Source organism: Chrysochloris asiatica, unplaced genomic scaffold (genome assembly GCF_000296735.1).
Source record: "Chrysochloris asiatica unplaced genomic scaffold, ChrAsi1.0 scaffold00057, whole genome shotgun sequence".
NCBI lineage: Eukaryota > Metazoa > Chordata > Mammalia > Afrosoricida > Chrysochloridae > Chrysochloris > Chrysochloris asiatica.
Genome location: NW_006408575.1, coordinates 3,676,368 through 3,690,562, shown reverse-complemented (window position 1 = coordinate 3,690,562; position 14,195 = coordinate 3,676,368). Strand labels below are relative to the sequence as shown.

Genomic DNA, 14,195 nt, shown 5'->3' with positions numbered 1-14,195 from the left:
TGTCCTGGCGCCTCAACACAGCCAAGTGCAAATTCTGAGTGTTGGTTTGTTCACCTTTAAGTGCCAGCCACACTCTCCTCGCCAAGAATAAATCAACTGCACAGCGCTTGTCCCAGATGCACTGAAACTTGCACCTTTCCTTCAAATCTTTTATTTTCTGAGTTTAAAAACAAAACAAAAAACCTCAAAACTGGGAGAAGCTGACAAAAGGGGATGCAGCCTCGGCATCAGCTGAAGACCAGTGGCTTGGGCTGGGTCACAGGCCTCCTGGGTCTGCAGAGCAAAGTGCTGGGAAGTCCCGGGGCCTTCGGGCATGTTGGGTCTGAGTGGGGAGGGCAAGTCAGTTAAAAAAATATATTTATACTGTACACATCTCTATAAGTGTCCTGTGTCTGCAGAGATGCCTTGTGGGGCTGGGGTTGGGGAGAAGGGAGGCCTCAGATGCTGGCAGACTTCCTCCCCAGCCAGCTTCTCCTCAGGGCTCACTAGCCCAGCCAGCACACTGGGCTACAGGCAGTCTGTTTTCTTCTGGGGACGAAGGGAAGTTAAAATTCAGTTCCAACCCATCTTGGGCAGAGGTCAGAGGTGCAGCGATGGTCACCACTTGGCTAAGAAATTCCTGGGGGAAGAAAGCACATTCCGACATTATAGTTTCCTAATTTCTTTCTCCAAGGAGCCCTGGTAGTGAAGTGGTTACGAGTCTGGGCTGCTAACACCATGATCAGCAGTTTGAAACTACCAGCAGCTCTGCAGGAGAAAGATGAGGCTTTCTGCTCCTGTAAAGATATACGGCCTTGGAAACCCTGTACAGGGTCGCTGTGACTTCACCGCACATAGCCACCACCACCTTCTCTTTCCAGCACGAGAGTAAACCAAACCAGCAGCCAGCATCTCAGTGTGGGAAGAAGTGTTCACTTTCTGTGTCCAGGGGATTGGGCTAAACCCTTTCCTCTACATAGAAGCACAGATCCATCAGAATGGTTTGAGCAAACTGTCTGCCTTCTCAAGAAGACACACCCCAAAGTTACAGATTATAAGACAAAAGGACAAGGACATGCAGTGAGGGTGAGATAGAGCCAGATAGAGCCGTCTGACCTCAAGCCTCCTGCTCACCTACAAACAGGTCCCCTGGCCCAGCATCCGCAATGGGAGTGTTGCATCCACGTCTCCAACACTATTCTAGAGCCTGGCAACACATGAGAGGCCCCATTGCCCTTGAAGAGCGGGACCTCCTCAAGCCCATTTGCTTCCAGGTCACTGTGGAAACTGAGGCTACTCTATCATCTCCACAGGGGACACAGCTGGTTGGTGAGGGTTTTCCAGGCCAGGACGTTACCTGCTGCTCTGCGCCCCTCAGACGATGGGTTCTACCGTTGCCTTCTGTAAGGAGAAAGAGGTGAAAGGCTCTTGTACCTCAAGCCTGTTGTCGCCCAACCATCCCAATTCATGGTGGTTCTCTCTCCTGAGGACTTGACTGGGCACACGGGGGTCCCTGAGGGCAGGTTTGCACCCTGCACCCTCCAGAAAGTAGCCTGGGGTTTTACAGCAGCTTTCCTACACCTAGCTGAGGCCCCTGCTGGTCATGGGAGGACACGTGCATCTCTGTGTAAGAGGCCCTTGTTCAGGTGCCAGCTAAGCAAATGGATATATTTTTTGGAGGGGATCCCCCTCAGCTGGGGACAAACATGCTTCTTCTGACTTGGAAACCTGTAATGACAGGCCTGCCTTCCCCTTCCTCTACCTTGGACAGGGTGGGTTCAGACCTGTGCCTCCTCAGAGCAGTCTCTTGGGGTTGGGGACATCCCTCCTGGGTTATGTCTTCATGTGTGCTGCTCATGAGTGTACCTCTTGAGTAGGAGGGCTTTTCTGCTGTGCCTAGGGTTTAGCTTGACACATATGAGATGGAGCTGACAACGCTGACCCTGGGCGCCAAGTTTGGGTCTCGGCTTCAAATTGGTTCTAAATAGTTCAGTCATGGCCGAGGCAGTGAAATCAGCAAAACAAAATTTGGATGAAGAAGAGTGATGACCAGGTTAAAGTCCAAGAATGGGCAACTCAGTGCTCTCAGTATCCAGAGGTGGAAGATCAGTATACTGCCAGGACCCTGGACAGGACACATTCAAAGCAGCCCTTGGCCGCCAACTTTTGAGCAGGGTGGCACTGTTTGCAACGCAGCCATTCAAGAGATTTAATTACTATGCAATGCGCACAGTGTGCCCTTGTTTTCTGGGGAGGAGATTAAGTCTTTGGCAGGGCACTGACCTGTGATTTTCCCTGTCTCAGTTCACCCAAATTTTACACATTCAGGTCATTCTGGTTTTATTCTGTTGGCCATGACTGACTGGAAAGAACTGGTTTGAAGTCCTGACTTGAGCACCTTTCTGGTCCCACAGAACTTCAAGAAACCACTCTACCTTTTTTTTCTTTTTCTTCTGGGATGGCGAGTTATGATGGTCTTTGGTTGAGGGCTTTTTTGATTTCTTCTTCTTTTCCTTTTTTTCCTTGTCTTTTTTTTCTGAGGAAATAAAGAAGGAGTAAACTTCCTGAACAGCAAGCTAATTAAGTGGTCAGGGCTTTGTTGGGAGATAAAGGGGGTAGACACACAGGGGCAGGGTCCCAGGGACTGCAGAACTCACTCTTCCTGATGCTGGACTTCACACTGTAGTGAGCCACCAAAACACACGCCAGCAGGCCTCCGTGACCACCCACCCTGGCCCAAGAGCAGGGAGGGTCAGCCAAGATGCCCGCTACCCACATGAACCACCTGGACTATGACTATTTGTCCTTAAATTATTTTTTAAAGATCATATTTTATAAGCACACTTTCCATTGTACTATAAATGGAAATCTAGTTGTAACCAGACCAATTTCTATGCACGCCAGCGTCCTGCATGCCCTGCTCTGTAGGTGACCATGTGCTGATGTGCTGGTTCCATGAGTAGGTGCCTTAGGCATCTATCAAATCCCATTCACCTTGGTCATGACACCCAGGAAGGGACTTGGTACTACTACCTGGCTCCACCTACTATGGTTTCCTGCCAACAGAACAGGAATGAATAGCACCTTATACACAGGGCTGGTATGAGGGTGAAATAAGGCACTACTGCATGGCGACCCCTAAGGGGCAGTCTGACAGTTAAGAGGGTGATGGCAGTTCAGTGGTACAATTCTAGCCTGCCACATGGAAGGTTAAGTTCAATTCCCAGGCAATGAACCTCATGTGGTTACAATGGTGCTTCCAGACTAAGATGGACTAGAAGACAGGCCTGGGATTCTACTCTTGAAAAGCAGCCAATGAGGTCTGATCAGCAACCCACCATGGAGATGGCACAGGACTGGGATGTTTTATTCTGCTGTGCACGGGGTTGCCATGAATTAGGGGCTCTCGAGGACATGAGCCACATGACAATTGTGAGGAACAGATGTCTAGAGAGAGGATGGGGCTGGAATTGAGTACCAGCTCTTCTGGTTCCCTGGCCATTCTGCACATAGAGAGCTGGCAGGAGAATGGATTCCTCCAAGATCTGTTGACTTGAGCTGGAGGAGAAGCAGCCATCGTTTCCTGTCCTTGCTGAGGGTAGCCCAACCTTGGACCCTTGAAAGGCCTGAAGCTAAGAGTATGTGGCTTTGGGAGCTCAAAGTGGCCTAGGTCTCTAGAATCCAGTTCTGGCTCTGATGCTGCCCTGGGCAGACCACACCTAACCTGTCCCCCTTTTATACAGGACGTTGAAGACCATGTGTTGGCCAAGGGTCCCTCCTGTCCGTGTGGCATCCAACATCCTTCGATGTAGGAGGAGGGACACCAGTTTTGGGTGGCAGCTACTTACTCTTGTCAGATTTCTTCTCTTTCTTGCTGTTTGGGTTTCCTTGGTCTCCACTCTCTACCTTCATCACTTGTGGACTCCCTTCTGCCTTCTCCCTGACCTCTCGGGAGCCAGGAGACCCCTTCCCCTTCTTCTCTTCATTGTTGCCATCAGCTTTGTCTCTCTTTGATTTTCCCTTGGGAGTCCTCGGGGCCTTTTCTAGAGAAACAGCGCCCTCCCCACCACCCCCGGCCACCAATTTCTTTTTCTTCTTGCTCTTGGGTATCAGGGCAGCCTGCTGGTCTTCTGACAGCTTCCGCTTGACGCCCACTCTGGCCTTCTTGCCGCTCTCCTTGGTGGCACTGGCAGCCTTCTTCTTCTCCTGCTCCAACAGCTCCCCCAGGACCTTCATCACTGACGCCTGCATCTGGGCCTCATTCAGGGGCCAGGGCTCGCTCAGGAGGCGCTGGGCAATGTCGTTCTGCAGAGCCAGTGTTGAAGCTTGGGGGTTCACGGTCCCCTTTTTGGATTTGCGAGGCTTTTGAGGCTTGGTGTCTGAGACAGCTTCGCTTTTGCCTGTAGAAAGAAAATAGGGTCATAGATCTGGGACAGATCCACCTCCTAGTACACAGTACAGATGGGGAAAGCAAGGCCCAGTGGGCACTCTGTCCACACCTTCCCACCCACGTCACATGCCAACGCCATTTCTAATTTAGAGCTCTTTTGTCTTCTCACATGAAAAATTCAAGATGGGGTTAGGGATAGAAAATGACTCCAGGATTCAAGTGAAATGGCCTGAATTCTGTCAACCAAAGGCCGATATGGGAGGGAGATGGCATCATCTAGTGAGGAGATCAGGGTTTACCACCAACTTGTTATGTGACCCTGGCCAGGGCCTGGCCTCTCCTAGAACCTCGAATTCACTGTAAAACCAGGGATTGAATGTACAGTGGGTCCTATATAAATCCCAGACTGTTAATAAGAGTGAAGGTCACCATAGGTGGAATCCTGATCCCCATCCAGAATCTTCTGAGGAGGTAAATTTCCACTTGAAAGGACAAGCAGACTAACCTGGAGTGGCTAGAAGAACAGAAGATACTTCTTGAAAAAAAGACCGGTAGGAAAAATCAAAACAATGGCAGTTCGACTGACTACTACAAGAACAAGCCAAGTTGTCCCCCCAGAGCCATCAAGGCAAGTGGTCAGTTCCCTCAGAGGAAACCCCCTTCCAAGACTAAAACTCAAGGGGAATACATGAGCAGGCATGTGATCTTGTTGCTAACCACGTTGATCACGGATAAGGGAAAAGTGGGAGAAAAACAGCAATGGAGTTGTGAGCTAAGTCCAAACACATTCAATAGAGTCCTGTTAACCTGGACTGAGACCTGGTTGGCCAGCAGTATGACAAGTTCTGAGGACTCCTGGGCCCAGCGACAGAGACATGACCACAGAGGACTAGAGCAGAGTGTGAAGCATCCAGGTGATATGAAGTGTGGGGAGATGCACAAGAAAACCCATACTTGCAGATAGTACCCACTTGACCTGGCTTCAATGGCTGGATGATCAGAACTCAACTAGAATTAGAAAGAAGATGAAAAAAATGGTAATCTGCTACAATTTGATGAGCTTGACCTATGCTTGTGGATGCAATTGGTCAAAGAAGGGAACAAATCTTTACAGTGAGGATCATTCCTACCCCTTGGTACACAGGGTCAACAAGGATGGGCAACTTAGACATTGTTGCTGTTGTTAAGTGCCGTTGAATTGATTCCGACCCATAGCGACCCTGAATAGGGTTTCCGAGGAGCAGCTGGTGAGCGTGAACCGCTGACCTTGCAGTTTTAAACAGCTTTGCAGTCTGGCGCATTAACTCACAACGCCACAAAAATGGGGGGCTACAAAGGCAAGAAGTGATTGGCTTACAAGCTTTCAATAGGGAACCCAGTTCCAGAGGGTGTGGGGAGAGCTGGAATCTCCAGTGAGTGGTTTCCAACCAGTCTGGATGGGGCTGATGAAAGGAGATGGGGATAAGACTCTTGCAGTTCAATAGCGAATAATCACTATCAGGACTGACTGTGAGTTGGGAAGGTAAAGGGTAGATGTTTTGCAACAAAAGGAGGAGAGTGGTTGATTTTGCAGTCCAGGAGCAGAGGTTCCTGGGACCATCAAGGGAGGAAAGCAGAGTGTGGGACCCTATCCAGAAAAGCAGTGACTCCAGAGATGGAGGCAGAGACGATGACATGGAGAGATGGAGCAGCTAGGGACTCTAGATTCAGGGAAGGAGGGGGGCTGTGTGCTGACAGCCGGGGGCAGGCTTGCGGGTTGTACCCTCTGGTTGTTTGATGATGCATGGAAGGGATTGTAATCATTGCAATGAAACAGAATAAGACAGGATGTACATAAAGCTAATGCTCTCCCATGTAAACGATCACATGATTCACAATAAAAACTTAAAAAAGAAAAACCGTGGAGGTCATGCAGCCTCTTGGCTCAGTCACTTCTTGGTCCAGGGTTCAGGCTGCTTTAGTGAGGACACTGGGTGCGGTGCATATGCATGTGGCACCAACAAAGCAGGTCACCGCCTGCCAGAGCGACTCTGGGTGCAGCCTTTTGTTTAGAATTTTCCACGCCTCTGCGCTTCTGGTAATTGTGTGCTGACTACACATGTATAAAAAAACCTTCCACAGCCCCCTCTAAACTGTCTCTCTGTTGCACCCGCCTCTCACAGAAAGGAGACCTGGGGTGTCAGTAACCTGGCACAGGGCATGTTGCTGTAGAAGCCCACAGACTGGGCTGGGACTGCGGATAGTGGCCAATGCCACCGCCTCCCTAGGTAACCTGGGAGACTTCTTCATGCCCTGCAGTATGCTACAGGTCCTGGCCACAGCTGTGGTGGGCTCAGTGAGGTGGGCCAGGCAGCCTTGTTCTTGTGGGCGAGACCCACATCTGTTCTTAGGCAATTCTTCGCAGGGGCAGCAGAGCTCAGCTCAACCATCAGCTAGGAAGAAATGCTGCCTTTCCTTCACAGGCCACAGGGCACTGCTTCCGCTAATGCAGGGGTCCCCAGCATCCTTCAGGGCTGGGATAACCTCTGACTTCTAGGCCAGGCTACAGAGTCAGACCCCTGCAGGTGGGCTCCACATACACTTTGATGATCACCACAGGTATGATGCAGAGGTGTAAGGCACCACTCAGAGAGGTCCCAGTAGCAGACAGGATCATGGTGGGAGGAATGTCTCTCTGTTACCTGCTATGTCCTTCCTGTGACCCCTGACTCACCTGTTTTAGGTGACAGGATGGCAACTGCTTGCTGGGGTTCTGTCTCCAGTTTGCTGTCCAGGGCATCTCTGGTAGCCACAGTGGAGGAAGCTGAGGGGCTGGGGGCTGGCCTGGGAGTGGCCTTTGAAGTCTGGGAATTGGCCAGGTTTGACCCAGGGGTCACAACAGAACCTGAGAGGAGAGACTGAAGAAGCCCAATGTGAAAGAGTTCTAGACCCTGACCCATCAAGACCCCAGAGCAGGTAGGCACAAGGCCCAGGCAGAACCGGCCGGCATAGCAGCCCCTTGCACTAGGTTAATTATACACATTTGAGACAGAAACAGCGAACAGAGATGGAAAATCACTAGCACTTGCCGTGTACAGACGACAATCTAGCAGGAAATCCCACTTGTTAAAATAAGAAGAACATTCTCATTTTAGCAGTAGCTAAAATCAAGGCTAGCCCTTTCTGCAGGCTGAAATGGGGCCACATCTAGGGAACCAGGGCCATACTGGTGCCTTGTAGACAGGAATTCGTCCACTAGGAACCCATGTCCAGACCCCCGACTAGGGGATGACCTCGGCCCAAGAACACACTGGGTGGATGGAGCTTTCTACCCACTTCTCTCACGACCTCTCTTGCGGTTACCTGGGAAGGTTCCACCACCTCATCTGCACTGGACTCTGTGGTCTCTTCCACCAAGGTCTCCTGCCTGGAGGGCCTGGGACCTACTGGAGAAGCACAGGCAATGTGTCCAGGGTGGCCAAACTGAGGCCCAGTGTGGAATGATTAGCCCACGTCTCAGAGCAAGTGGAGGGGAAAACTGAAGTTGGAGCCCAGGGCTCCAGCATTTTCTGTCACATTCTCCCTCCTGGAAACCTCACCTGGCCTGGGTGTCGATTTGGCCACCTGGACCCCCTGCACATCTTGCTCACTCCCAGAACTGTCACTGCTGTCCTCACTGTCATCTGACGATGTCTTAGAGGTCTTGGCTTTAGGGTGACCCGTGGGAGTGGCTGTGGTCAGCAGGGCCTCAGGGAGCTTGGGGGTTTTGAGCTTGTTGGTCCCTCTGGCTTGGACGGGGCTGCCCTGGGCGCTCAGAACAGGGGACTTTCCTAGAGCCTAATTGGTGAAAGGAGACAGAAAAATCAGGGCCAAGAAGACCTGGTGTTTAGTCAGCACTTCAGTCAGGGTCAGACACTGTGACAGGCACATCACGCACACACACAGCTTCACCTGGCCTCTCTCACAGCCCTCTAAAATGGGCCTTGTTATTCCTTCTTAGACTTGGAACTGAGGTCATAGGGCCGGTGAGTGGTGCACTAGGATGAAGCCCACGCCTGTGTTCTCCCTCCCCATAGTGTACATCTGGGGACAGGTCCAGGGAGGACCACAGCCTCACCTCGGAAGCAGAGCTGGTGGTCTCAGTCCCCCATTCACTCTTTCCCACCATGGACCTGACTGGTCTGCAAAACTGCCCACTCCCCAAGCTCACCGCACTTAAAGCCTGGGCCCCGGCACCAGGAGGCTGGGCTGCAGTGGCTTTCTGGGCGAGGACCTTCAGTGCAGCCTGGGTCAGTGGGAGAGAGGCTGGGCTTGTCTTTGTCACCTACGCACAGCAAGAGACATCCCTGAGCCACCTGTGTCCCCACCCGGGTCATATCCCAGGGGTGGGATCAGCACAGCAGGAGGACCCAGCACTCAATCTGCAGCATCATCAGCAACAAGCCTGTAAGCTAGAGGCGCTAACAGCATTCCCCATCCTTCTGCTTCCCACCCCAGCTGCAGGCAGAGAGAGAGAACTGAAACATGAAACTGGACATGACTCCTTGTCTAAAACCCCCACTGCCTTCCAATGCAACACCAGGCTCACTATGGCTGCCAGGCCCACATGCTGTGGCCCCTCACTCCCTGTGTGTGCCAGTCCCCGGGCCTAACATGCAATCCTAGTTGGGCCTGTGACCAGCTGCCTCTCCTGCTTCAATGTCACCTCATGGAGGCCCTTCCCACCCATCCTCCCTAAAGCACCACGCAGTGACCACCATGGTGCCTTATGGTTAGGACCCTTGCCTAGGGTCCCTGAGAAAAGGAATTGCCCAAACCTCTGACATGGGAAAGGGCCATGAGGTAGATGGAGCCTGGCCTGGGGTCAGCCTATTATTGTTTCCTTTGAAGCCATCTAGCTCACATGGCGAGTCCTGTATTTGGGTTCTGCTTGGGAACTGAATGAGGACAGGGACCCAGCCTGCCATGTGCTGGCCCTGAGCAGTTTCGGCACCATTTGCTGGCTGAAGGGCCGGATGGTTGCAGGTTTCTGGGGCAGTGACCACAGCCTGGCCACCCTCCCAGTACTCACGCTCGGCTCATCAGAGGCCAGTAAGTGGGTTGTGAACAGCCCTTCTGAGCTGGGGGGTGCCTGACTCCCCCTTCAGCTGTCACCAGCTCCCCTATGGCCACTCAAAAGCAGAGGGGTGGGAAAACAAATATGATGTTACCAAAAGATCTAATCTTTTCTCGGGGGGACTCAGTTTTATCATCTGAACAAGGAGCTATTAATTGGCAAGCTGCAAGACTGGCAGTTACTCTAAGGATGAAAGATGGGGCTGTCTGCTCCCATAAAGATGTACAGCCTCAGAAACCCCAGGAAGCAGTTCTACTCTGTCCTGCAGAGGTGCTGTTGAGTTGGAATCCGCTCAACAGCAGTGGGTTTTGTTTGGCTTTGAGACTCAGGCAGGGACCAAATAAACCTGCACTGAAATCGGTGAGGGTGGGGAACAATGCTAACGGTCATTATGAATATCTAAAAGGACAACATTTGTTTTGGGCATTTCAAATCAGAAGGGGAGAAAAATCCCATGAGAAGTCTGATTGTGTTGGGAAACCGAGAAGGTCAAGGACGCTGTGTTCCTGATCGCACTTCATACAACTCAAACAGAAGGGTCACCTCAGGGTGGGTGGCTGAGGACAACACACCAAACGCCAATCCAATAGTGCGCTGAGGGAGAGGTCCTACCCCCGGGTACCTGAGTGGCTGCTGCCTTCTGCTGCTTGCCTTCGGTCACCCCTCTGGACTCCTGGCTGCTGCTGGCCACACCACTACTGGCTCTGGGGGCTGTCGCTGGACGGGCAGTGGGCACAACGGTGTTTCTAATGACTGAGATGGAGCGGGGAGGGGACGTGTCAGGGCACAGAAGCCCCAGTGATAACTTGTCAGCCCTTCCTAGGGCCTGGTACTGTGCTCAGTGCTACCACCAGCTCGTTTTACAGAGAGAAAGCCAAGGTCCAGGGCAACCAGACAGCTGCTGGCACTGAGATTCAGGCTTTCTCCTCACCCTCACCCTCCATGCAATCAATCCCCTCCTGGCTGGACAGGCTGAAGCTCCTGAATTTAGAGCAGTCCCTGGGGAGAATCATCATGGCCACATGCAGAGGCTCAGATCTGGGTGGTCATTAACAGTAAGGAACACCACTCAGCTGCTTCCAAAAGGGTGCCAATCAACTAGGGTCTGCCCCCACTGCAAACGTGCCACAACCAAAACAGTGCTCACAACACAGCAACTCAACACCACGGAACCCCATGACAGCATGAGCTTACTTCAGAAACACATGGATGCCAGCAAGCTTCCAAAAGGTCACGGAACACTTTATAGTTATCTTTTCATTCCACTTCCCAACAACTTTTTGAAGCCCGTCCCATGTACACACATTAGATTTCTGTTAAAGTTAAATAGCTCTGAAACGCTAACAGTAGTTACTCTAGGTAATAGAATTACAGGTGATTTGTGTGTGTGAATATATTGTCTCACCAAGATCAGGTGCTATTTCCGGTAATATTAACCACTTTCCTACTAATGTAAATGAAATCAGAACCTATCAAAGCAAGCCCAGATTGGATCTGGTCTTATTTCTCAGTGATACAAGTAATCCTCTCCTATGCTGTCTCTGCATAGGGAAGACCTAACCCCCTTTACATGCCACCAGTGATGGCAAGCTCATTACCACCCTGACAGCCACTCCACATTCAGCTCTTAGACTATGAAGAAACCTAGTCCCTGCAGCTTTCAGCTACTGATCAGGGTTCCTCCCTTGGAAACCCCCACAAAGAAGTCCTGCGAAATGTTCCTCCATTAGAGTATGATGACAGAGTGCAGGCCCAGAGACCTGGCCCAAGCCCCTCCAGGCTGGCAACTTGCTGAGTGACTCAGTTCAGGGCCGTGCTCACCAGGAGGAGTGGCGCACTGGGTAGCGGGGATCACGTCCTCATCCTCGCTCTCGGAGGAGGAGCTCCTGGCTGTGTTCTCTGAGGCCTGGGCCTTCCTGGAGGTGCTGGAAGCCTGGGCTGGCGTAAGGGTAGCAGCTGGGCCAGCTGGACTACGATTAGGGTCGACAAAAATCAGAGGGGGTTTAATCACCTTGAAAAACAAAAACAAAACACACCCCCCACTGATTAAAGACTTGGCCAGGGAAGGGGAGGTGAGAGTGAGGGAAGGTTTTATAAGGCAAAGGGACCAGCTGCCCGGGGCACTCCCAGGCCTCTCCCATGCCACCTACCCACCAACCCCAGCACATCACTCCACAGCTCACAAGGTCTCATCTACCCGTACAGCGAACCCCCAAATCAGCAGCCCCGCAACAGTTCTGCTACACAGACGGAGAACCAGAATTCCTGGGAGGGGAGAGTGGTCCAAGCTCACACAGCCCCGTGGAAGTGGAGGCAGGGCCAGAACTCCTTATTCTGCTGTCTCCTCTGTGGACTTCAGAGACAGATACTGCTGAGCAAACCCGCTCCAAATACTTTCCCACCTTGATTGGTGCTGATACGGATTCACCCAAGCAACTGCTACCAACCAAACTACCCCACTTGTTTTGTTTTTTAAATTAAATACACAGCAAGTTTCCCTTTGACAAATTTCCACAGATTTATCAATGACATTAGTCACATTTTCACATGAATTGTGCTCTGGTTGTTCCATTTCTAGTAGTCTAGTTTCCTTGCCCTTCCTTATCATCTTTGCTTTGGATTAAATGTTGACCTTTTGGACTGCCACAGATCTAATGGGTTATATCCCTTGTGTCTCACTCTGCTTGTCTGTCAGAAGTGAGCTCAGGGGAGACAGCTGGTTCCAGGTTTAATGAGTGTACCAGGGCAATAGTCTCAGGAAGTCCTCTGGTCTCAGGTTAGCCCAGCCTTTTCAAGGAATCTGTTCTGCAATTTCCTCCCATTCAAACCAGGATCATCTATTATGCTGATCCAGGATGCCGACCCCAGTGACTCGGACCCAGTTTCTTCAAATAAATGAGCTGCAGGGGGGCCAGGTAAGGATGAGTAAGAACAACAAGCTAACAGGGTTAGGAGACTAATTACCCAAGGCACTGTGTGACCCTTATTTGGATTCCGATTTGAAAACATCCAAGTATAAAAAGCAGCATCTAAGAAAGTGTCAGGGAAATGGGGACATGAACTAGGTAATTGACATGCAGAAATCACTTGTGTTTTTTTTAAGATGTAATGTTGTAATGTAGTTATGCTTTGCAAAACAAACAAAAACAAGGGTTCCCCTCATTCAGGACTGCACACAGAAATCTGAGTGGATTTGAGGACAGCCCTGGGACGGTCATCAAAGTAACCATGAGGTGCTGGGGACCGAGTTGGGGGTTTGGATGAAACGGGCCTGGTCATGGGCTGTTAACTGTTGAGGCTGGTCTGGTAAATGGGGTTTGCTATATTTTCCTATCTTTGGGTAGGTTTTCAATTTTCCAATAAAACATTACAAGAAAAAGCATCAGCAGAAACTCCCTGGAATCCTATTCAACAGGCCAGTGGGAAGTCGGCTCCAGGGCCTGTGTTTCCTTTACCCTTACAGAAAGCCCAGCTAACAATAAGAGCTGGGAGGGCACACTCTAGTCACCAGTGCCAGAGCTGGTGGCGAGGTCTGCTCCCTCTCTGGCCAGTGGGGAAACGTGGGGCCAGAAAATAAGGGTGCTGCCCAAGGTCAATAAAAGTAGGGGCAGAAATGGATCCCAGGTCTCTGTCCCTGCATTGTCCTGTCCACTTCCTGCCTCCGTGCCCACTCCGGGGTGAGGAATAGATGGAAGTAAATCAGCAGGGAAAGGAAAGGTGTTCACTCGAGAGTGGGGGCTCTGCTGGGCTCAGGCCCTTCCTAGCCTTGTCAAACCGCCTCCCCCGCGGCTGCTCTGCTCTGCCACTTCCAGAGCCTGCCTTCCCGTGTGATGAAAGAGAAGGATGGAAAGTGGGAGAACGCTTACAGTACAGTTGGGGTGGTGGTGGTGGGGAATCTATATATATGTGAGAAGACAGAGGAACAGATTGTTGGGGATGAAGAGAGGCAATGAAGCCACCGAGGCAAACAATAGCGTCTCAGGCTGTTAAAAGCAGCTCGGCAGCAAATGCCGCCTCCTCCTAACTCCACCTGCCCACGCTACCCCACCCTGGCTGTGGGGCCCACCAAAGAACATTGTTCAGGGCAGGAGTGCAGAGTTTAAAAAGTCAGGCTGTGCTGCCCAAACGAGTGGGGGACCCACTCTGATCCCACCCTCACCATGCTGTCACTGCTCAAGCCCCTGAACTCTGTGAGCCTCAGTTTCCCCAGCTGAATGGAGCACTGGCAATCCCAGCCTGGCCCCACTCATTGCAGGGGTTCTGGTGGAAGCCGTAAAGCACACTACACACAGGATGCCGAGGGACGGCTTCCTTCTGGGACAAGTTATTAAACTGACCTCCTGAGACTGAAATGGCAAAACCATCTCATCACCCGGACAACGTTGAGCAGGGCAGCCCCAGAACCTAGGGATCCCATTCTGCCTGCAGAGCCCAGCATCTCAGAATCAACCCTGGGGGCCTTCCAGACAGTGTCCACCACCCACTGTTCCAGCTAAGCTCAGCACAGAACCCAAACCGAAAAGAACCAAATCCACTGCCATCAAATCTATTCCAACTGATAGCGACCTTATATCATTTCTGAGACTGTAAAACTTTATGGGAGCAGACAGCTTCATCTTTCTCCTGTGGAGCGGCTGGTGGGTTTGAACTGCTGACCTCTGGTTAGCAGCCCAGTCATCCTACAGCCAACACCATATTCTTCAAATCCAGCACAACCTTGCCCTGATTACA

General features: G+C 51.4%; 1 protein-coding gene across 1 annotated transcript in view; it reads right to left on the bottom strand.

Annotated features, from left to right (window-relative positions):
* Positions 1 to 1,353: 1,353 nt before the first annotated feature.
* TCOF1 (Treacher Collins-Franceschetti syndrome 1) overlaps positions 1,354 to 14,195 on the bottom strand; it is a 38,542-nt gene continuing 25,700 nt past the window's right edge. The window contains 9 exon segments of the mRNA XM_006863942.1: positions 1,354 to 1,380; positions 2,415 to 2,515; positions 3,828 to 4,379; positions 7,083 to 7,266; positions 7,712 to 7,791; positions 7,948 to 8,185; positions 8,559 to 8,672; positions 10,087 to 10,217; positions 11,286 to 11,475. Of these exon segments, the coding sequence (XP_006864004.1) occupies positions 1,354 to 1,380; positions 2,415 to 2,515; positions 3,828 to 4,379; positions 7,083 to 7,266; positions 7,712 to 7,791; positions 7,948 to 8,185; positions 8,559 to 8,672; positions 10,087 to 10,217; positions 11,286 to 11,475 (1,617 nt within the window).